This window comes from Aspergillus lucknowensis, assembly GCF_044049455.1.
Source record: "Aspergillus lucknowensis strain CBS 449.75 chromosome Unknown BJX67scaffold_20, whole genome shotgun sequence".
Taxonomy (NCBI): Eukaryota; Fungi; Ascomycota; class Eurotiomycetes; order Eurotiales; family Aspergillaceae; genus Aspergillus; species Aspergillus lucknowensis.
Genome location: NW_027263564.1, coordinates 93458 through 113826, shown reverse-complemented (window position 1 = coordinate 113826; position 20369 = coordinate 93458). Strand labels below are relative to the sequence as shown.

At 51.8% G+C, this 20369-nt stretch overlaps 6 protein-coding genes across 6 annotated transcripts; 3 read left to right on the top strand and 3 right to left on the bottom strand.

The window, feature by feature from the left end:
- Positions 1–199: 199 nt before the first annotated feature.
- BJX67DRAFT_353230 (sugar transporter family protein) lies at positions 200–2805 on the bottom strand. The gene is made up of 3 exons (XM_071029106.1): positions 1932–2805; positions 1212–1886; positions 200–1155 (listed from the first exon to the last, which is right to left on the bottom strand). Exons 1-3 carry the CDS (start codon positions 2121–2123, stop codon positions 523–525), a joined length of 1500 nt encoding a protein of 499 aa, XP_070886138.1. The 5' UTR covers positions 2124–2805; the 3' UTR covers positions 200–522.
- A 493-nt stretch (positions 2806–3298) lies between these two features.
- Positions 3299–7029, bottom strand: BJX67DRAFT_372074 (GPI inositol-deacylase; the record flags this gene model as incomplete). Its single annotated transcript, XM_071031197.1, has 6 exons — positions 3299–3533; positions 3597–3823; positions 3870–4035; positions 4083–5445; positions 5510–6359; positions 6433–7029. The coding sequence occupies 6 exons, from the start codon at positions 7027–7029 to the stop codon at positions 3299–3301; spliced, it is 3438 nt and encodes a 1145-aa protein (XP_070886137.1).
- A 1504-nt stretch (positions 7030–8533) lies between these two features.
- BJX67DRAFT_105458 (uncharacterized protein) lies at positions 8534–9775 on the top strand. Its single transcript, XM_071024244.1, has 3 exons — positions 8534–9015; positions 9067–9199; positions 9261–9775. The coding sequence occupies exons 1-3, from the start codon at positions 8820–8822 to the stop codon at positions 9730–9732; spliced, it is 801 nt and encodes a 266-aa protein (XP_070886136.1). The 5' UTR covers positions 8534–8819; the 3' UTR covers positions 9733–9775.
- Positions 9776–9817: 42 nt separating this feature from the next.
- BJX67DRAFT_388148 (Zn(II)2Cys6 transcription factor domain-containing protein) lies at positions 9818–11563 on the bottom strand (the record flags this gene model as incomplete). The annotated part of the gene is made up of 4 exons (XM_071034329.1): positions 11316–11563; positions 10703–11260; positions 10516–10653; positions 9818–10468 (listed from the first exon to the last, which is right to left on the bottom strand). The coding sequence occupies exons 1-4, from the start codon at positions 11364–11366 to the stop codon at positions 9818–9820; spliced, it is 1398 nt and encodes a 465-aa protein (XP_070886135.1). The 5' UTR covers positions 11367–11563.
- A 589-nt stretch (positions 11564–12152) lies between these two features.
- Positions 12153–13248, top strand: BJX67DRAFT_105440 (putative glutamine-serine rich protein MS8). Its single transcript, XM_071024243.1, has 3 exons — positions 12153–12382; positions 12574–13004; positions 13059–13248. The coding sequence occupies exons 1-3, from the start codon at positions 12362–12364 to the stop codon at positions 13156–13158; spliced, it is 552 nt and encodes a 183-aa protein (XP_070886134.1). The 5' UTR covers positions 12153–12361; the 3' UTR covers positions 13159–13248.
- Positions 13249–15824: 2576 nt separating this feature from the next.
- Positions 15825–20018, top strand: BJX67DRAFT_353211 (putative translation elongation factor eEF-3). The gene is made up of 3 exons (XM_071029105.1): positions 15825–16311; positions 16403–19304; positions 19488–20018. Exons 1-3 carry the CDS (start codon positions 16124–16126, stop codon positions 19596–19598), a joined length of 3201 nt encoding a protein of 1066 aa, XP_070886133.1. The 5' UTR covers positions 15825–16123; the 3' UTR covers positions 19599–20018.
- The last annotated feature ends 351 nt before the right edge of the window (positions 20019–20369 follow it).

Below are 20369 nucleotides of genomic sequence, written 5' to 3'. Positions count from 1 at the left end.
ACCTCGACGGATGCAAACCCTGGCACTTCTCTAATTCCATCAACTTCTCTCGTAAACCTCACGCATGGCTGATGACGCTACTTTCTAGTCTCAACATGAGCTTCGTAGATAGGGAACCCAGCTCCCAATCTCTTCCCCGCGGGTGCACATTGCGAGCCAGGTAGCTCGAGGGAAAGAAAAATCCCCCAAGAAGGCCTTCGGCGTTTCAAGGAGGCCATCAAAGAGCAGAAGGCGAAGATTGTGGAAGTGCAGGCGGTCATGGAGGCTGCAATGGCGGCCAAATGTCTTCTCTTGAGGGGATGAAATTGGAGTTGAGGAACACAATCTCAAGATTAACACGGAAGCAGCAGATTTGAAGACACGAGCATCCGTACCATTCACGCCAATTGTGTAAAAACTTCATTCGATGCTATCAAGCCTAAATCTCCCATCAACGTCGTAAGTTTCGTACCGACATACTACTGCACACAACCTCCCATAATCCAAAGACATATAACAAAATATAGCGAGGATAAATATCACTTAGTTCTGAGTATCCCCCTGGCTATGAGTTCCTTTCTCGGGATCTCCCTGTCTCCCAGCCACAACCTCCTGCACATCGTCGTCGTGCGCAACGTCGAAGTCCCTGCCCAGATTCTCCGGCCCGAAGAAGGTCACGATAATCGTGTACGCAAAGACACAGCCCATGAATATACAGATCACTTTCCCGTATTCGTACCTAGTCTCTCCCTCCGCTGGCGGAAGGGGGAATCGTTCGCCGATGGTTGACTCAATAGTAGAACTGGCAGAGGAGACGAGGTTTCCGAGCTGGTAGGCTGTACCGACGGTGAAGGTGCGGATTGAACCGGGGGAGAGTTCCATTAGGTGGATGGGAATGACGCCCCAGGCGCCCTGGACGCAGAACTGCTCGAAGAAGGCGGCAGCCATGACGCGTTTGTTGGTTACAAATGTGTAGGGGTAGAGGAGGGCGCCGCCGACAACGCTGATGAGAATGATCGAGAAGCGGCGGCCGAAGATTTGGGAGGCCCACCCGCAGATGGTGCCCCCCGATAGGGCGCCGAGGTTGGCGACGACTTGGGTAACCGTCACCGCATCCTTTGAGAACTGGAATTGTCGTTCAAGCATTGTAGGATAGAGGTCTTGAGAACCGTGAGACTGTTTGAGTTAGCTTCAGGGCTTGGTGTTTGTGGTTGTTGGTGGAGGGGTGGTACCATGAAGTTAAATCCAGCCATAAGCAGGACAAGGTAGACGAGAAGGATCCAGTGGCGCTTGAGTGCGACTTTGCCCTCGGTTAAGAAAGTGGATGTCACATTCCCCGGCATCTCCGCACGAAGCGCCTGACGCTCGCGGTATGCGTTCGTCTCAGGCAAACACAGACGGAAGAGGATAACCAGAACCGGTAAACAACCAGCAAACCAGTAGAACGGTCGCCAGCCGTGGGAGGTCGTCCCAACTAAAGCGCGTGCAAACGCGGTGGCCAGTAGGTATCCGAATGCATAACCTTGCTGGAGCAGACCGGATACGATTCCGCGCGCCTCCCTGGGGCAATCCTCGAGCGCCGTTGCCGCAGCGTTACCGTACAGACCACCCATAGCGATGCCGAAGAGGGCGCGAACGGCAAGGAACTGTTGGTAGGTCTGGGTGAAACCAGTACCGATCTCGAGGGCGATGAAGAGCAGATTGTTCACGATGAACGGCCACTTTCGGCCCCAGCGATCAGAAGCGATCCCAAACGTAATCGCACCGACGCTGCGAAGCATAAGGACGAGGGTGATTCCCCAGGTGATGTCGCTGATTTCCTTGTCGAACTCCTCGGCGAGCTCGGATGTAGTTAGCGAGACGGTGAAAAAGTCTAGTGCGTCGAGGGTCCATCCCCAGAATGCGACCTATCACAGTTAGACAAGGTAGACGCGTAGGAGCTTGAAACAAACCGCGAAGAAAAGCCATTGCTGTCTGTTGAGAAGAGTAAGGGCCTTGAGGGGATTTGGCGCCTTGCGCATAGGCGGCTTCAAAGTCGGAAGCCTATCCTTCAAATACCGAGCGCAGGTTCCCAAACTGAGGGGTTGGTGCTCATCTGGAGCCTCAATATGGCCAACGGGGGCCTTATCCGGAGACTCGGCCATAGAGGGCAGTTCCAAGGTTTTTGTCACCGTTCAGGAAGGATAATGAAGCGCAGGGCAGAAATGCGGGACAGTGGGACGAGAAGAGGACCCTTTATGCGACCTCCAGGCTGGCCCCAGGAAACCAGCACGAGATGGAGGCCCCGCAAAAGTGACGGCCAGCGAGCCAGTTGGATGCAGGTGGCGCTGTTGAACGCTGATCAGTTCCTCCAAACGTGCTCTGAGAGAGGGGATCCAAGTGCGGAGGTAGGCCGAGATAGGGGTCAGCAGTGCGGGTGAATGACGGCGATGGTCGCGCGGACTTCCTCAGGTTGTGAGTTGTTTCTCGCATGAACGTCGTCGACGATCGGCTCTCCGCACAAACCTCGTGTACCCCGGACTCGGAGGAGAAACAGAGTTCAGCTACCTGCAGAATGCATCTGGAAGCTCGAAATGATCCCGAAATAGTTACCACAAGATCAGGTTGACGCTGGACTCTACTGTTCAATGTTTTTGTCCTGTGGGTTCTCGCCCAGACGCCCAGCCTTCTTGTCACGACTTGGCTTTCCCGCACAAAGCTTCGCCCATCCGACAACGAGAAGAGACAAAACAAATCCAAGCAAGCCAGAAGACACGGGTCAAAAGTTGTCGCAAATCCAGAGTTATGCCCGCAAGGAGAAGATGCACCATGATAAACATCCCTTCCGACTCTCGGCATATCAGGAAGACCAGTGTCCCCGAGTCTGACAGAAATCCCGTGGGCTGGGCTGCCACTCGGACTGCCGTTTCGGTCTTAGCGCCGATGGGGTTCCGCAAGGGTTACATCGCCTGGGGTCGTTGCTTCTTGTGAACACTGATAGCATATTAGGTAATATAGGTACTATGTGGACTTATGCACGCACGCTCTTCCCTCCCATCTATATCCAGACCAAACGGTACATACAACAACCCAACCTTGAGCAGTCAAACCCCATGTGACCCGCAGTGTAAGACGCGACAACTTGCTAGGGTATGAAAGATTGCGCTATACAACCCAACCACTGTGAGAAAAAAAAAAAAAAAAAAAAAAAAAAAAAAAAAAGATAATGTATGCAAAGCACGCTCCGGTGAAAACTCCATGTAGGTGCTAGAAAGCTGTAATGCAGAGAATAGCAAGGCAACTGGACTCTAAACAAGCAAGAAACAAGAAGGCGTGATCGTCATGGCTTTTTCTTCGTGTTTCTACCTGGTTCGGACGTGCCTGTGCTGCCTTCTTCGCCTTCCACGATCCTCCAGAACCGGCGCAGCGAGAAGCCACTACGGAAGAGGTAGATGCTGACGAGCCAGCCGGCCAAAATATTGACTAGGTGGTGTAACAAGTAGGCGTATGAGACCCCGTAAACCGCCGCATAGATCGCGATGCAACAGAAGAAAATCGATGTGATATGTTTCAAGCTACCATGTCGCGTTCAAGTCAGTCATCACGTTCACAGCGGAGAGGGATGAAGGGAGAAGTACCGGGTAGTGATCCTGGGAATCATAGACCCAGTGGTCATCGTCTCCACGAGAACAATAAAAGGCATTATCGACAACACATTATGATGCGATGAGAAAGGCATAAACCAGTGTACCACGAGATTATGTGCCCACACTAAGAGAACGAGAATATTAATCGGGAGAACCCAAAGCATTAAAACGAATATCGAGTGCGCATAGTTAGAAAAGTTATAGTGGGCGGTGGATCTCTGCTATTCGTTAATACAATTCGCCCGAGGAGCTCAACAAACATACGGTCTCTTTGGCATGCCATTGCGCTCGCACACACGTCGCTAGTTGTACAATACAAGCCACCAGATAAGCGAATTGGTAAGGAATCGCCGTCGATACGAGGACCAACAGCACGGCCATCTTGATTAGGCGTCTTCTAGGAGACGGGGCAGGGAAAACGGGAAGGCATCTAGTATATTAGCAATGCAATCAAATCATTCGGACGATCAAACTCACCCCTTGTCGTCACGTCTTATATAGCCAGACTTGCTGTTCCAGAGGCCATAAAGGAAAGAGAATATTTCAAGGAGTAAGAGTGAAACGTAGTTGACCAGAACACACACTCCGACGCCGATGAGGCCGAAGAGCGGGATCAGAAACCAGAAAAACGCATCTTGGGAGCCTAGGAGAAGGTCGTTTCTCGTAAAATCAATCGGAGTCTCAGTCGAATTCGTAACCCAGTGGAAAGGATCATCTCCGGTGGGTATGGCGGTAGAGGTGGCAAGAGACGATGCGAGTAGCGACATGGCTAATAGCAAAATCGGCATAGAGGAGCGCAGAGCGCTATCCAAACCTTCAGCGAACGTGATAAAGAACCCAGTCTCGTCGTACACGCGAAATTGCTTGCGCAAAGCTAGGGCAACCACGAGCAGAGGGAAGGCAGCAGATACGGTCCTATATCGCATCACTAGCTCGCCCAAGCTACTGACGATATCAACCGTTAGAGTGATGTCGACTGTAGAGTCGCAAGTTGGATCAGTCCACAACTGAAAAGAAATTCCATTCCGGCTAGTTTGGCGGAGTGGTGGAGGCATATACGGCGCCAGCCCGTGCAAGTTCACATTGACCTTGTCGACATTGACAAAGAACTTCGACTCGTGCGGATCCGGAATAGACTGGCGTAAGAGCGGAGAAAAGAGTTCTTGCTGATCGCCTACATGGCGATGGCGGACGACACGGAGGTTATAGTCCAGCAGACTCGAGTATAAGGCGGGGATTTTCACCTCAGTGAGCATAGGACGGTTGGCCGGCAGTCGGACTTTCAATCCGGCACTTAAGAGCCCACCCAAGCCAATTCGTGTCTTAATCAGAGCATCGGAGCTATCTGAAAACTCAGCAACGACCCAGCCTTTGGTGGGTACACGTGATTTATCGACGACCGCTACGAATTGATGCTCAGCTAAATCCTCCAAATCATACTGAAGGTAAGAGAATGGCCGGACTCTGTCATAGGCGTGCTTTGAAGTGCGGGTCGACGCAGGAAGGTGGATTTCGTCAACCGCAGCGTTCTTGCAGGCTAGGCGCGTTGAGCCCGTGCTATCTGAGAATTCCATGTTCAGAGCGAACACACTTGATGCCTTCCCGTTATGCAAAGGGAAAACGCTGCAGAATAAAACTTCCAGGCTGCCCTGCTCCCCAGTCCTATCGAGGCGTTGGTCTGTGAGGAGCGTGAACTTCTTCCCTGAAACGCCTTGAGGAGGAACAGGCAGCAGATGAGCTTTAGGGCCCGTGTGGTGGCCTAGCTCGCGAAGCGCAAGCCGCTGACCTTGAGCGAGAATCGTATTAGTATGGTCTTCGAGTGTTAACAAAGTGCTCGGTTCTGCTCATGACACCGATTAGCGACATTCCATAGCACAACGGATCACAAATCCGAGGTGAATTACCTGTTCGGGGGAGCATCCTCTCCGACACAGACTCCAGTCCTGTCAGATACCATTTTTTAAAGATCCGCATTCGTTCGGCTCGCGGTTTTGTCTGACTCGCTCGCCGTACATCCACCACCTCAAACAAGGACTTGATGATAGCCTTGCGAAACTGGTCGCACCATGTTATTGAGAGATGGTCCACGCCTATCCACACGTCAGGAATTGAAGAGGTAAATACGGTAAAGCCGTGCGTCTCGGGGACAAGGGACGATATCGTGGCATAGTCGGATGGAACGACGGTATCGCGTGAGCCACCAGCGATGGAAATCAGCGTCACATGCCAGAGAGGGTTATTGTTGGCCCAAGTCTGCGAGTAAGCGTTGCGCCAGTAGTCATTAATTTGCTTGTATGTGTGGACCAGATCCGAATCGAAAGAGACGGGAGATTTCGCATGCGGAGCCGACATGGTGACGATTGTGTTGACGGAATTCTCTTGATAGTTCGCCATCGTTAAAGCGGTGCGCGCGACGATACCGCCCATCGAATGTCCGACGAGAATAACAGAGCTGGGATCCGGGAGGTCGGAGCCCCGCCGTGTCCGTCGGGGGTCATGATAAAGCGAAAGAATATATGCGACAGCTTCATTCACATATTCAGCTTGATCAAGTATAGTCTGTCCGTGGAAAGCTGCCATATCTTCGTTGAAGTCAATCATGAAGAAATCCAAGCTCCGAGTCCCAGCCTTCAATCGCTCCTGATCATGTTGCACCACTTGGGCATAGTGTCGCGACGCTTCAGCTGCTAAGGATCGGACCTGCCGGTAGCTCCCTGCATTGCCGGGTAGAAACAGGACGGGGGCCCCATTCAACTAAACGACAATAATGATCAGTCATTTCCTCTTGGAAGGCCATTAAATCATCAAGGGTGCTGGAAGAGCTTACCCCCAGATTCTCCTGATCGTATGGATCCACACCTTCCTCCCGATAAAGAAAGAGATTATATTTGCTAGCAAAGCGCGTATGCTCTGTATCAAAACCCACCATCCTCAGGAAAGTCGGACTCATCACAGGTACTCCACAGCCATCGTTACCAGCTCGAAGGGCGGAGAACGAACGAAAGATCGAAAAGAGGAAAACGCACGCGAGTATTGTGGTAATCGCGGTCAGGATCGAGCATGACCAGGGGCTGCGCAGACGGGAAAGCCGAGACCGATACCTTGAGTCGGGCGACGCCTCAAAGGAGAGGCGCTGAGAGGTCAAGGGCATCGCAGGCGAATATCGGGGATCGTGTGAGGTCCAGGTTGCCGTCGTCAGGGAAGAAGGGGTTCTCCACGTGCTTGAATTCCTCGAACGGGGTGTCGCAATACCGCTGGGGTCTCGGTGGAGGTCGATGCTGGTCCCGGTTCTGGCTACCTCAGGGCGCGGCTTCTCTGGCGGATCGCAGGCATTGGAGCCATTATTGTTGTGTTCGCCGGTTCGAGCGACCAAGGGATCTTCGGCGTCGTCCTCGGCAGGCGAGCCAGACGAGCGTCTGTGCATTGGAAGATACAGAATCCGCTGTAGTCATCCAGCACGCGGGGGGCGCAATCGGGGGAATTGATGATCGCAGACCAGATTCCTTGGTGGCTAACGACGGCGGCAAGGGGATCAGGGGAAGGACAGGAATGTGCTTGCGCACTCCAGCTGAATCTGGGGATAGTTCACAACAAATCGAACTAAAAGAAGGATTGGACGAAGCAGAGCCGGGCCAAACCCCCAGAAGATGTGCTATTGTTCCAGGTTGAGGGTGGGAAAAAAAACTCAAGGTAGTAAGTTAGCTGAGGTCCCAAGAAGTCTTCCGAGCGTGGTAACGAGCGGCACCCGACCGGAAGGTGAGCCTCGACGAGGATCTGCGCAGACGATTGAACAGACAGTCAAAAGGCAAGAGAAGGAGGGAACCTGGAAAGCCAGATCGCAACGGCTGGAAGGGGGGGGGCCACTGTAAAGAGAGGGTTGTCAAGCTCCAGGCGCAGAGGGGCCGCAGGTACCACTGTCGTGCTCGAGTCGTCGTCATCAGTCAAAATCTCCAGCAACAAAAATTCTACCCACTGGCTGGACGAACCCGGACTATTCTTGGCACCGCGAGCACACTCAAGCATTGCGACTTTCAACACCATCTGGCTCTCTTTTCTTTTCATTCTTGAGAAACTTGGCTATCAAGGGGAAATTAAACCACGAGAGAGTGCGAGACTCAAATGCCAGCAGGCATGAGGTAAGGGACCAATTCTGGGCGAAGCGCCAGGCAGGTTTGGAGCCATCCAAGGTTGTCTTTCTAGTAGAGTCATCATAATCATAACTACGACATTCAAAAATCAAAGCTCGTTCGACAGAAAGCGCGGAACGCCCAACTTCCCTGCGCTTGGATCGATTGTGTCGAATCCAGCACTCCCCACCCCAGAGAAAGGAGTTGGCCTGTCCTTCCCATATCCTTCACCAGTATTCATGGTCGAGCTAGATACGGTCGGAGCGGCTACAGATTCGAGGCGTCCATGTTGAAGTTGGAGGCAGTAGCTGTCATGGACCTGGCCAGTAATGAAGGATGATGAATTGTGTAACGTCATTGATTGATTGTTGCTCACTCTAGAAAGAGAGAGGAAGAGCGAGGGTCGATAGAGGAAACGCAATGGCAGTACCTCAGAAGAGCGGTCGAACTGTACGGGCAGAACGAGGAATCGCAGGAGCGTGTTCGGGCAAGGCGGAGGAGGAATCTTCTTCATGCTCCAACCTCCCCCGTTGACTTCAGCTATGGCGGTGTCCTCTGCATTTCACCACAAGCCTCTAGTCGACTGCTATAAATATCCATGGTCCTGGTGCTTAGCCTGGACGTCATCCTTTATCGAGCGAGTGGCCGGACAACGTGGTAATCTGCCTCAGAGACCCCCGCAACGATACTCCCGAGTTTGGCTGTTGTCAGGTCTCAATGCCGACCGATCCGCATCATTCAAGATCTCATCTTGCCTCGCGAGGCGGGGATCGTGCGAGATGACCAAGTCGAGGAACCTTGGGCCGACGACCAAGCCTCGACACTAGTCCCGATATGGTCATTCATCTCGAGGTTCACAGATCTCCACTCTGCAGCAAGTTTCCAAAGCCAAGAACACGAGCGTCGCGAAACGGTGGGAGATGGGAAGATTTCTGGTGGACGACAGTAGAATATAAATACCCCCGTAGTCTCTGACCTCAATCGAGCAGGCGTCTCCTTTCATAGCGTGGAACTATCATCTACTCTACACATTCTTCAGATACTCCTCAAGACCGCTCCGATCGCCATTGCCAATATCCCTGGAGACATGTCGAACTATACAATCTCTGAGGAGAAGCGCGTCTTCGCTGTTGCAGAGCTCGCCATGTTCTCTGTCATACACATCATCCAGTTCATTACAAGGTTTATCCAGGAACGTCGATACTGGCATCACTCGAAACTGCGAAGCGTTGGCTGGTGCTTCGTGTATGCCTGGTGGGGAATGATAGGCTTTCTGGCTCAGTGTAAGAGTTCTTGTCGGAACATCTTGTAAGTCCTACTGACAGGGTTTGCAGTTCGGATTGCGGGCTCAGCTATGATGATTTCCAATCCAAAACCAAGCAAGTCAATGCTCATTGCCGAGACTGTCCTGCAAGGCATCGGACTCTCACCTCTTCTTTTTGAAGTCAGCCTTGTCCTCCTTCGAAGGTAGGATCTCGATAATTCTCGTAGTAGACCTTCAGGATGAAGCGTGCTGACGCAACTGCAGCGGACAGACAGGCCGAACTGGTCCCGGCAACTCGAGGCATCCCAGCCATTTACGATTCACGCTCCACTTCTTTCGCTTTCCAGTCATAATTTCCATTGTCCTAGTCTTGGCTGGGAGGATCCTTGATATCCGTGCCTGTTCGATTGTGGGCACAGTGATCTTCATCCTCACATTCCTGCTTGTCTGGTGCATCGTGCTTGGGATGGCAGCGAGATCTCGTAAATCCCTCCCCGCAGCCGGATACAGAAGTGTGCTGGCAGTCCTCGCGTCGCTGCCGTTCTTGACCGTGAGGGTTGTGTATTTTCTCTTAGCGGAGTATGGGTCGCCCAAATTTGAGGCTGTTATCGGCCATGTCGACTTCATGGTTGGAATAGGGTTTCTGATGGAGATTATTGCGGCTGTTTTATTGATTGTTGCTCGCACAATTGCGGAGCCTTTATGGGGCGCCCTGCCTGAGACTACCTTATGCTAGACAGTCTGGTTGGGCTCAGTCATGGGGCTATCGAGGGGTAGATTGACCTTTTCCCTTTGTTAGAATACTGAATGAGAAATCCGTCTTAGAAATTCTGTTCACATAGTACAGCATAAAATTCGGAAAATGTTTTCAGGCAGCCGCGGATCCATTCTTTGGCGACGGTATCGGCAACCTCGTATGCAACTCTCAGGGGGAGCCCCATCCGATATGGCCCTAAGAGGCCTTGCGCTGTATATTCGACTGACATGCATATCTGATCACGAAAGTGAGCAACCATGGCTCCATGTTCGCCAGGATAGCCACATGTCCTCAGTATCTCATGGATGAGAACCATATAAGAGTAGTACGCGCAGTATATCGTGGCACTGTTTATATTGGAATATAGCAGTACGATCGGGTAGACGGTATCACCTCGAGAAGAGAGCGCTTGATAAGGAAGCGGAGTTGCACGACAAAACTTGTCATACCAGCGAACAAGTTTTTCCAGCAACTCGAGGGATTGCTTGAGCATTTCGGACATCTCCACTAATGTTGTTGGGTTGGTGAAGTCCGCTTCTTTCAGGCTGTATAGTTTATGGACAAGGCCAGGAGATAGTGTGAAGTATGCGAAAAAGTCTTCCAATAAATTGTCAAAATCGAGGGACAGGCCAGGGTTGTGTTGCTGTTTCATCACTCGGTGCCATTCATTGGATGCTAGAAAGCATTCATCACCCCCAAAAAGAGAATGCATAACCTTAAAACGTTAGTTTTCTGCCGTTCCTTACGCTCGAGGCAACGTACAATAAGTCCACGAGAGGCTTTGAGAAGTATATTGTCAAGTTCTGTCTGAAAGAAAGACGGCCCTCGAGCCTTTGTCAGTTGGCTGAGAGCTCTGGCGTGACTCATCCAGACATCGCCACGGTCTGTATTCGTGAAGAGCTTGAGTTTCGTTAGCTACAGATTCAAAATTCAAGTGTACTCGGCACACCTCGTATAAGCATAGAAGCAGGACAGAGCAGTATATTTCGGAAGAGACGTATTCAGAGGGAACGTTCAAAGATTTCCTAAGCCTGCCCAGCGCTTCCCCATAAGCTGATCTCCCGTACAGCACAGCTTTTTGATTCAGAGTCACATTTCCAACGTGATGGGCAACAAACGCTTTCATGGCAGAGTCTAACGTCTTATTTCGCCCATAAATAGATGGGAGAAATAAGAACCACCGCGAGATCACATAGCCTGAGGTTGTAGGAAACGGCTGGGAGATCTCATCAGTGAGAGTGTTGAGACATTGAGTCAGATTCAGATTTCCAAGACCTAGTGACGAAGGCTGGGCTCTATCCACGAGAGTGAACTCATAATCAGTAGCCGGCTGACTATCGTCGGATGTTGAACTAGCTCTGCTCTGCTGACCTTGCTGGTTTGACGATTTTGGTCGGCGCGGCGAGCGGTAGGGCTTTCCTGCCACGAACTTGAAACCTCGCTCGTATCCAGGACATGGCTTGCCGTATGTTTCGCATCTCACGCACCCAGGAACCCTCTCGTCACACTGCAGATTCGGGTCAGTAACCCTGGGTTTCTGGGAGATGATACTCGGGGCTGACCTTCACTCGCCGTTTCACGCAAAGCAAGCAACCAGAGCTTCGGTGAACCATTTTCGAGGCAGAAGAACCTCTCTCTCATCGCAAGCCATGTCACACGCTCTAATCTTGCGCCCCGAGGACCCCTGACCTGAATACGAGGATGGTTGCCCAGGAAAGCGATTCCTGAGTCAGCAGAGATTTTATTGGAGCCTCAGGTTTCAGTGAAAATACCAAGCCACAGGTGGCACCCAAGAAGGGTGGCGGTGCCCAAGTTGTCACCAGAAATAGGGTATGGGAGGAAGAATATGTTGTTACAAAGTAGGATTGAGGCTGGACGGGTATTGCGTCAGTATCAATCGTCAGGCGTCTCGAATGGAACAGCCACATGTGCCCACAGCAGCAATTCTGCATGTAAAATGCTCTCGGCACGAGCTTATCCTGCAGGCAATGCAGAAGGTGTTGCACACAACTCCTGCCCTGTGAGACAAAACATTCTACTTTTCTTCGGAGATATTTTACGTGCAAATATGCTTGAGATTGGATGGAACCGCCTTTAATCCGAAACATGTGGAAACCCTCGTTTTTTGATGAATACGGAGGAGGACGGTTGGCCCTGCGGTTACCCCTCACCAGCCTCAATCTCGCCATCGCGAGCAACCTCCCGTCAGGATCTCGCAAATCACAGAGATGGGAGCTGATATCTTCCCCAGCTCAGCCAGTCCAAATACCGTCTATGACTGGATACCTCAGGAACCCATGCTCCGTTAGCGGTGGACTGCGCCTCTCACTTCCCATGTTCCGTGCCCCTCCATCCTAACCGCCGGCTCAGCCCTGAGTGCTTTCCTCCGTGGAGACTCGCCAGCCGATCCTCTTTTTAAACCCCTCTCTCCCACTGCTGGGATTTGCTTACTCCCACCACTCTCTTCTCCTTTCCAGCCAAGCATAATTTGGAAAACTGCGCGGTCATCAAATCGCTATCTATCCCATACCTCCCGAGCGTCTTACGTCAGTCATGTCGTACAACCCCAACCAGTATAGCGGCCCGCCCCCAGGTCCTGAGGGCTACTATGGTGCTCCGGGATACGCAGGTCAGCAGGGCAGTTACCCTCCCCCGCAGCAACAGTATGGAGGTCCACAGCAAGGCCCCTATCCCCCTCAGGTACGTCTCACCATGAAACGAGAGTACTCGCGTTGCCTTCTCCGGCATATCTCAACATTCTATCCTGGCCACACTCTCCACTATCACGAAATATGCTAACTTGATGTCTTGGGAATATAGCAGCAGTCCTACAACCAGCCTCCGCATGACCCCTACTCAGCCGGGCCCCCACCGTACCAGCAAGGACACCAGCAGTATCCTCCGCAAGGAGGCTATGGACAACAGCCTCCACACGGACAACATCCGGGCGCCTATGGCCAGGATCCAAATGCGGGCTACGGGCAAGACCGTGGACACTCCCCCTACCCTCCCCAACAGCAGTATCACCAGCCCCACGGTGGCGAGAATGCCTCCTACTACGGCGCTCCCCAAGGAGGACACCCTTCCCAAGGCCCTGTACCGGTGGGCGCTGAAGGCGAGAGGGGCCTAGGTTCAACCCTCATCGGCGGTGCTGCCGGTGGCTTCATAGGTCATAAGATGGGCGGCGGAGCTTTGGGGACCGTAGGGGGCGCGGTTGCAGGGGCTGTTGGAATGAATGCAGCAACCAAGATGTATGCCCAACTTGCCTCCTTCGTGGTATAACTAAGATACTGATATACAAACAGGCATAAGAAGCACAAGAAGAAGAAGAAGCACCACGGCCACAAGCGCAAAGGCAGCTCGAGTTCTTCCAGTTCCAGTTCCAGTTCCAGCTCTAGCTCGTAAAGCCGACATCTCCCTTGCTCGGGGCAGGTTCCATTACTGGGATTATGAATGCGTTCCTGGTTGTCATATTGAATAACTCGTTGCTTTGATCACTGGTACAGATTGAGCTAGTAACTTTTTCTCCGCATGCCTCAAAGTCTTAGATTGAATGCATCGAATAACCATTGGCCAACTGTACTTCAGCATCTATTTATGAAGCGTCCACCGGGAAGGGACATCTTTCCAACAGCAAATTGAGTAGAGCTGCCGTTTCGCGAATACCCGATCACGTCAACCAACCCGGAATCTACTACAGGAAGCGCATTACTTCTCCCGAAACCAACATAGAGAGATGCCACAAAGACGTCTCGAATTGACAGATGCCTGTTATCACAAATAGTTGATTCTCTTCCGGGTGATGCCTGCGGCATCAACGGAAACATCGACCGAGGAAACCCTCTGTCTCGGGACACCGGCTCCTCTGGATCTGAGTTTGACAGATTTTCCCAGGTTCGCCAGGCGGGATTCCACAGAACCAGATTGGTCGACCCGGTCATGGACGAGATTACTTCGTGTCGACGTAAATGGTGGCGACTCGGTTTCTGGAGCCTCGAGGAGACGAGGACTCCCTCGGACGAGAACTCTGCCCGTCCTCATTTAGAAACAGTCAAGCGACCTTTGAAGCAGGGAATTTCTGACTCTCACATGTCATGGCGGTCATGGCGGCTTCCCACGAAATAAAGAACTCCGGGGCCCAAGGCAAAGAAGGAAAAAAAAAAAAAAGGAGAGGCCGGGTCGGTAAAACTTCGCGCTGAACGGCTGGGCTGATCGGAGCATGTGGTTGGATGCTCAGCAAGGTCAAAGGGAGCTCGGCTGGTTTTTTTTTTTTTTTTTTTTTTTTTTTTTTTTTTTTTTTTTTCATTTTTTCCCTCTGATAGGAGGATGCGCAGATAAGCACTTGCAAGTTGTGATATTTTTATTTTCCAAGGTTTTCTTTTCTGGTTCTCCTCCTCGTTATTTTTAGGATTTTGCGCCTTGAAAACTGCGAATGGCTTGGTGTTGCTGCAGCTTGCGATGTCCAATCTGGATCCCTATCGATAAGTGTCGCGAACTCCAAGCAGGCTGAAGGATTGATAATGAGAAGGATTAAGTTCAGACCCACCAGCAGACAATAATTTCTTCTTCCTGCTGGGGCCAGTTTATCCTTCCTGTTGAAAATCGTCGCCACAAGCCCCATCCGGCTATTTTTCGCGGGGGATAAGAGGAAGATCCGGAGTACACAATCGATAAGGAACCGCGACCGACAGGACGACTTGGAGCCCTGGAGGGCCGCCAGCACTGCTCTTTCGAAGTTAGCATGTCATCTGGCTGGCGAAATCCGCGTCAAGAAAATTTTTTTGGAAATTAAAATTGAATGATGCGGTGAGCAGCGTGCTCAGACAAATGGCGGTGATGAGTCCATCGCCCAACATCGCCCATCGTTTCATGTGCCAGGGATCCTCGCAGGTCTGAGCCTGTATGGTGTTGCGCTTTCTTCTCCAAGAATAACAGTCAGTTTCCCAGGAGATTGCGAAATTAATTCTGCTGTTCAAGAAATTTTTTTTTTTTTTCTCGCTGAGGCTGCTCTTGGTTTTTGCAGATATGATCCTCAGGAGAAGTGGGAAGCGACCTGTTGCCGATCAAACATTATTTGATGACTTTGCCCTGTACATCTCATCCTGGTGCTCGCTCTCGCACAGTTCCCTGCATGCGTTGTGAGAGGGCTGCGGCTTCTGCCCTTTCCCCGGCCAGAACCCAACCCTGCCGGTGACATTGATGTGATCTCGATCAAGTCGGGTTCGCCGTTCGCGGTGACGGGTGAGGACGGGAGAAAGCCTCGACTCGCCCATGGTTCCCAACCTCCAGGGCTGTAATCTCTGCTACCCAAGATGGCTCAATTAGTCACAAAAAAAAAAGAAAAAACAAGGCAATCAGGAATAGTAATAAGAATTCCCGGCTGCGCCACAGATTCAAGAAGAGATCCCAAAATATCCACTCATTGTTCATCTTCCCATGCGGAGGAAACTAATACAAGAAGGGAGAAGGGCTGTATTCCCCAGATCCCCAGCGGGTCGGGCAGGGAGCGACCAGAAATTCTTGGATGCTGCCCATGGGATTTTTCGAGAAAACTCCGGCCGAAGGAGAAGGGTGTCGCCGGGAGTTCAGAAGTCTTATCGGCTGCCATCTTGCGCGCAGTCCGACACGCAAGGCGATGGGCGACAGGCCAGCGTGTTCAGCCTGGAAAAGGGGCCTCGTCAAAACTCTGTGAAAAATAATTTTGCAAACTCTCGGTGGGGATTGGCTCTTCTCATCCCTCTTTTCCCTCTGCAGGTGGGCGCTCTCTTCACAGCCAGTCGCATGCCGAGTCCGACTGGTCCTGAGAGTGACTTTCCGGCGAGGGAAGTCATTCTTCTTGACCTCTTGAAATGAAGTCGTTCCCTTCGAGGCTGAGGAGAGCTTGAGAAATAAAGACACTAATGTAACTTGACGGCAGCTAAATGTGCCAAATTCGGCTAGCACAGCTTGCAAAGTTTTTCCAGCTTTTTTTCATCACCACAGAGATTTGCCCGGAGGGTGGTGGCCAAAAAATTTCTGACCCACACATCGCGCGATAAATAATCTCCTGCGCCCCTCGCACTGTTTCGAAATTTTTTTCCCTTTCCTCCAAACATCCTTATCTCTTCCACAGAGGTCTGGTTCCTCTCTTTTCTTCCCATTTTCTCTTTTTCCTTGTCTTCTTGTGTTAGACAAAAAAGAGGCCTTAGATTTCCCTCGTCGGTTTAGAACGTTTCCCTGCGTCTCCTTCGGCGCAGTTGTCTTCCCGCCACCTATCGAGATACCCTAATAGAACCGCCTTTCTCGTTCTCGACTCGTTGAATTCTGTTTTCCCTTGTCCTCACATTTCCCATTCAAAATTTCGAATTTTACGACTTCTTCGAATCCCAAAATGCCTGCCGTTGATATTGCTTCCGTCCCTGCCACCTCTGGCAAGGAGACGGCCCAGTCTGTGGCTGTTCTTGAGGACCTCATCAAGAATCTCAACATCTCCGGTAGCGCGGATGAGGTGAACGCTGCTTCACAGAACCTTGCTCACCTCCTTTCTGGTCCCATTCCCGAGCAAACCCTCCCCGTCAAGTAAGTCCCTGCTCTACCTCTTCCTTGAACCGCGGATCTTTCGTCCTGCGCTTGCTACCAGCGATCTTCAGCTAACCCGATTATTCTATAGGGCCGCTGAGACCTTCAAGAAGAATCTTGCCAACAAGAAAGACGCCAACACGCGTGAGCGTACCCTTCATGCTATCCGTGCTATCGCCTCCCATGCCACTATCGCCCCTGGTGTTGAACCCCACCTAGTTTCTCTCCTCGGTCCCGTATTTTCTGCAGCTGGTGATAAGAAGGCTTCCCCCAACCAGCGCGAACTTGCTTTGAGCACCGCTCTTGCCATCGTCAGTGGTGTTAATGGCAATGCCATCAAAGCCGTCATCCCAGTTATTATCGATTCCCTGGATCGTAATAAGAGGGTGTTCGAAAAGCTTGCCGCTCTCGACTGCATCTTGGAGCTCGCAAAGTCCTCACCTGTCCAGCTGGCTTTCCGCGTTCCTGACCTGATCCCACCTGTCTCCGAGTGTATCTGGCACTCCGAAGAGGCTGTCCGGAGCAAAGCAAGGGACGAGGCTTTACCAGCGGTTTGCGGTCTGATTGTGAACAAAGATATTGAGAAATTCATTCCCGAACTGGTCAAGTGTATTGCCTACCCCGAGCAAGTTCCTGAGACAGTTCACTTACTTGGCGCCACCACCTTCGTCTCCGACGTCACGGGCCCCACACTCGCAATCATGGTCCCCCTGCTTGACCGTGGTCTTGCTGAGCGTGAGACTGCAATCAAGCGTAAGTCCGCAGTCATCGTCGACAACATGTGTAAGCTTGTGGAGGATCCTCAGATTGTCGCACCCTTCTTGCCGAAGTTGATGCCGAAACTTGAGGCCAATCTCGAGATGTCTGACCCCGAGGCTCGTGGAAAGACCCAGCAGGCTCTGAAGACACTCATTCGTGTCGGTGAGGTTAAGGACGGCAAAATTCCCGAAATTTCCACCGCCGGCGATATCTCTACTGTCGCGGGTATTCTTAAGGATATCCTCGCACCCAAGTTCAAGGCTCAGGCCGACAAATCCGAGGCTGTCATCGACTACGTTGCCGCCATCGGTGGTCAGCTGGTCGATGAGAAAGACGCTGAAGTTACTACTTGGACTCAAAACGCCCTTCCTTACATTACCGCCATTGTCGGCGAAAGTGAGGCTAAGACCATTGCAGAGACTCTCCGTAAACGCGCGTCTCCCATTGCAGCCGAGGCAGACGAAGTACCTTCCGATGAAGAGGAAGGTGAAGATCTTTGCAACTGCACATTCTCTCTTGCCTATGGTGCCAAGATTCTTCTCAACCAGACTAAACTTCGTTTGAAGCGTGGCCAGCGTTATGGTCTGCTTGGACCTAACGGTACTGGAAAGACCACCCTCATGCGTGCGATTAACAACGAGCAGCTCGAGGGTTTCCCTAAGAAGGACGAGGTCAAGACCGTTTACGTCGAGCACGACTTGGACGCTGCAGACACCGAGCAGACAGTTATTGGCTGGACACTCAAGAAGCTCCGCGACGTTGGTCTTGAACCCAAACAGGGAGATGTCGAGGACAAGCTTGAGGAGTTCGGTTTCCTCCGCGAGCAAATGGACGGTCCCATCACTTCTCTCTCTGGTGGGTGGAAAATGAAGCTCGCTCTTGCCCGTGCTGTCTTCGAGTCCCCGGATATCCTTCTCCTCGACGAGCCGACCAACCACTTGGACGTGAAGAACGTTGCCTGGTTAGAAAACTATCTTTGCACGTCTCCCTGCACCTCCATCATCGTCTCTCACGATAGCAAGTTCTTGGACAATGTTATCCAGCACGTGGTCCATTACGAGCGCTTCAAGCTCAAACGTTACCGTGGCACCCTGAGCGAGTTCGTCAAGAGAGTTCCCGCTGCTCGCTCCTACTACGAGCTCGGCGCCTCCGACCTCGAGTTCAAGTTTCCTGAGCCCGGTTTCCTCGAGGGTGTCAAGACTAAGGCTAAGGCTATCATCCGCGTCAACGACATGTCCTTCCAGTACCCAGGTACAGCCAAGCCACAAATCTCCGACATCACCTTCCAGGTCTCCCTGGGTTCCCGTATTGCCGTCATTGGGCCCAATGGCGCTGGTAAATCTACTTTGGTCAATGTTTTGACTGGAGAATTGCTCCCGACCACCGGTGAAGTCTACCAGCACGAAAACATTCGCATTGCCTACATCAAGCAGCACGCTTTCGAGCACATTGATCACCACCTGGACAAAACTCCTTCCGAGTACATTCAGTGGCGTTTCCAGACTGGTGAGGACCGCGAAACCATGGACCGTGCCAACAAGATTGTCACCGATGATGATGAGAAGGCGATGTTGAAGATCTACAAGATTGACGGCAGTCATCGTCGTGTCATCGGTGTCCACTCTCGTCGCAAGTACAAGAACACCTACGAGTACGAGTGTTCGTTCTCGCTTGGTGAGAACCTTGGCATGAAGAGCGAGAAGTGGACTCCCATGATGACTGCTGATAACGCCTGGATTCCTCGTAACGAGATCATGGAATCCCACCAGAAGCAGGTTGCCGAGGTTGATCAAAAGGAGGCTCTTGCAAGCGGTCAGTTCCGTCCTTTGGTTCGGAAGGAGATTGAAGCCCATTGCGCGCAATTCGGCCTTGATGATGAACTCGTCTCCCACTCTCGCATGCGCGGCCTCTCCGGTGGCCAGCGTGTCAAGGTCGTTCTCGCCGCTTGCTCCTGGCAACGGCCCCACGTCATCGTTTTGGATGAGCCTACCAACTATCTCGATCGTGACTCGCTTGGCGCTCTGTCCAAGGCTCTGAAGACATTCGAGGGTGGTGTTATCATCATCACTCACTCCCGCGAGTTCACCGAGAACCTCACCGAGGAAGTTTGGTCTGTAATGGACGGAAAGATGGTGCCCAGTAACCACAATTGGACAGAGCGTGGCCAAGGCTCAGGTCCTAGACTTGTGGAGAAAGAGGAACCAGACGAGATTGTTGACGCTATGGGCAACAAGGTGAGTTTGTTCGCGATGTTTTTTTTTTTGGTGTTGAGTTTTTCTGCCATTTCGGAGATGGGGCGGAAGTGGAGGCGGCAAATTGCGGCAGAAAATCACCATTCCGTTCTGTCGCACTGAGCCAGCCCCCATCCCAGTTTTGTCGCTTTCCTTTCGAATGAATGCTAACTGTTTCTTCGTTAGACCAAAGTCGAGAAGAAGGTCAAGTTGACAAGTGGCGACAAGCGAAAGCAACGAAAGGAGCGCTTGGCCAAGAAGAAGCGTGGTGAGGATATCGATGATGATGATTTCTAAAGAGAAGAAGTCAAAAGTAGTCTACATCTAATTAGTATGGGTTTACGCGATAGACGCTATGATTCAATGAATTTCAATTTTCATCAGGTGCAGAAGTCCTGGATCGGACAGTCTGTTGTGTGTGTGTGTGAGTGAGTGTGTGTGTGTGACATATTTCCATTCCCTTCGTGATGCCTCGTAGCTATTCCTTCCAACTCCATCCCTCCCGCCAGTTGATCCTTCCTCTCGCTGCACCTCCCTCATTCTCTTGCGCTTCCGTAGGCTTCCGAGCTGGTGGCTCAAGTCATCGCCCCCTTGATTCCTCAAACAGTCAAGATTTGGGCCCCAATTGCGCGAAGAGGAAAGGGTTGTCTAAAAAGCACTGGGGGTAGCAATCATCCTTGGCCCTCCTGGCTGAGTGACAGCTGCCACAGCCCATCCGAACGTTGCCCAAGCCGCTAGTTTGCATGGAGACTTCGGCGATTGATTCGACGAACATCCCGCCCAGCGCGCAGCAGTCAATCCCCCGGCCTTGTGCACGTCGGATAGTCCGGTTAACTCGGATCATCCCGTGGTAGATGGATGCCTGGGACGATGTAAGAACTGTTCTATACTATCTATTCAATTAATCCGCAAGAAAGTCAATCATAGCCGGAGTCTACTACTACACGCAAGTAGCTGTAAAACTCCCTCTCGCGTGCCGCTGCCGCCAACACCCTTCTGGTGGTACCTTGCCCCCCCGGAGCGGTAAGTTTCACCCTGAGAAAGTTTACCATCCGTGGTAAAGGCCCT

Bases quoted from the DNA above. Each gene is read 5' to 3' on its own strand.
- BJX67DRAFT_353230 (XM_071029106.1), bottom strand. From the start codon at position 2,123: ATGGCCGAGTCTCCGGATAAGGCCCCCGTTGGCCATATTGAGGCTCCA. The intron at 1,887-1,931 runs GTTTGTTTCAAG...TAACTGTGATAG, and splicing joins AGCAATGGCTTTTCTTCGCG to GTCGCATTCTGGGGATGGAC. The intron at 1,156-1,211 runs GTACCACCCCTC...TAACTCAAACAG, and splicing joins TGGCTGGATTTAACTTCATG to TCTCACGGTTCTCAAGACCT.
- BJX67DRAFT_105458 (XM_071024244.1), top strand. From the start codon at position 8,820: ATGTCGAACTATACAATCTCTGAGGAGAAGCGCGTCTTCGCTGTTGCA. The intron at 9,016-9,066 runs GTAAGAGTTCTT...CAGGGTTTGCAG, and splicing joins GATAGGCTTTCTGGCTCAGT to TTCGGATTGCGGGCTCAGCT. The intron at 9,200-9,260 runs GTAGGATCTCGA...ACGCAACTGCAG, and splicing joins AGCCTTGTCCTCCTTCGAAG to CGGACAGACAGGCCGAACTG.
- BJX67DRAFT_105440 (XM_071024243.1), top strand. From the start codon at position 12,362: ATGGTGCTCCGGGATACGCAG. The intron at 12,383-12,573 runs GTCAGCAGGGCA...TTGGGAATATAG, and splicing joins TGGTGCTCCGGGATACGCAG to CAGCAGTCCTACAACCAGCC. The intron at 13,005-13,058 runs GTATGCCCAACT...ATATACAAACAG, and splicing joins ATGAATGCAGCAACCAAGAT to GCATAAGAAGCACAAGAAGA.
- BJX67DRAFT_353211 (XM_071029105.1), top strand. From the start codon at position 16,124: ATGCCTGCCGTTGATATTGCTTCCGTCCCTGCCACCTCTGGCAAGGAG. The intron at 16,312-16,402 runs GTAAGTCCCTGC...ATTATTCTATAG, and splicing joins GAGCAAACCCTCCCCGTCAA to GGCCGCTGAGACCTTCAAGA. The intron at 19,305-19,487 runs GTGAGTTTGTTC...TTTCTTCGTTAG, and splicing joins TTGACGCTATGGGCAACAAG to ACCAAAGTCGAGAAGAAGGT.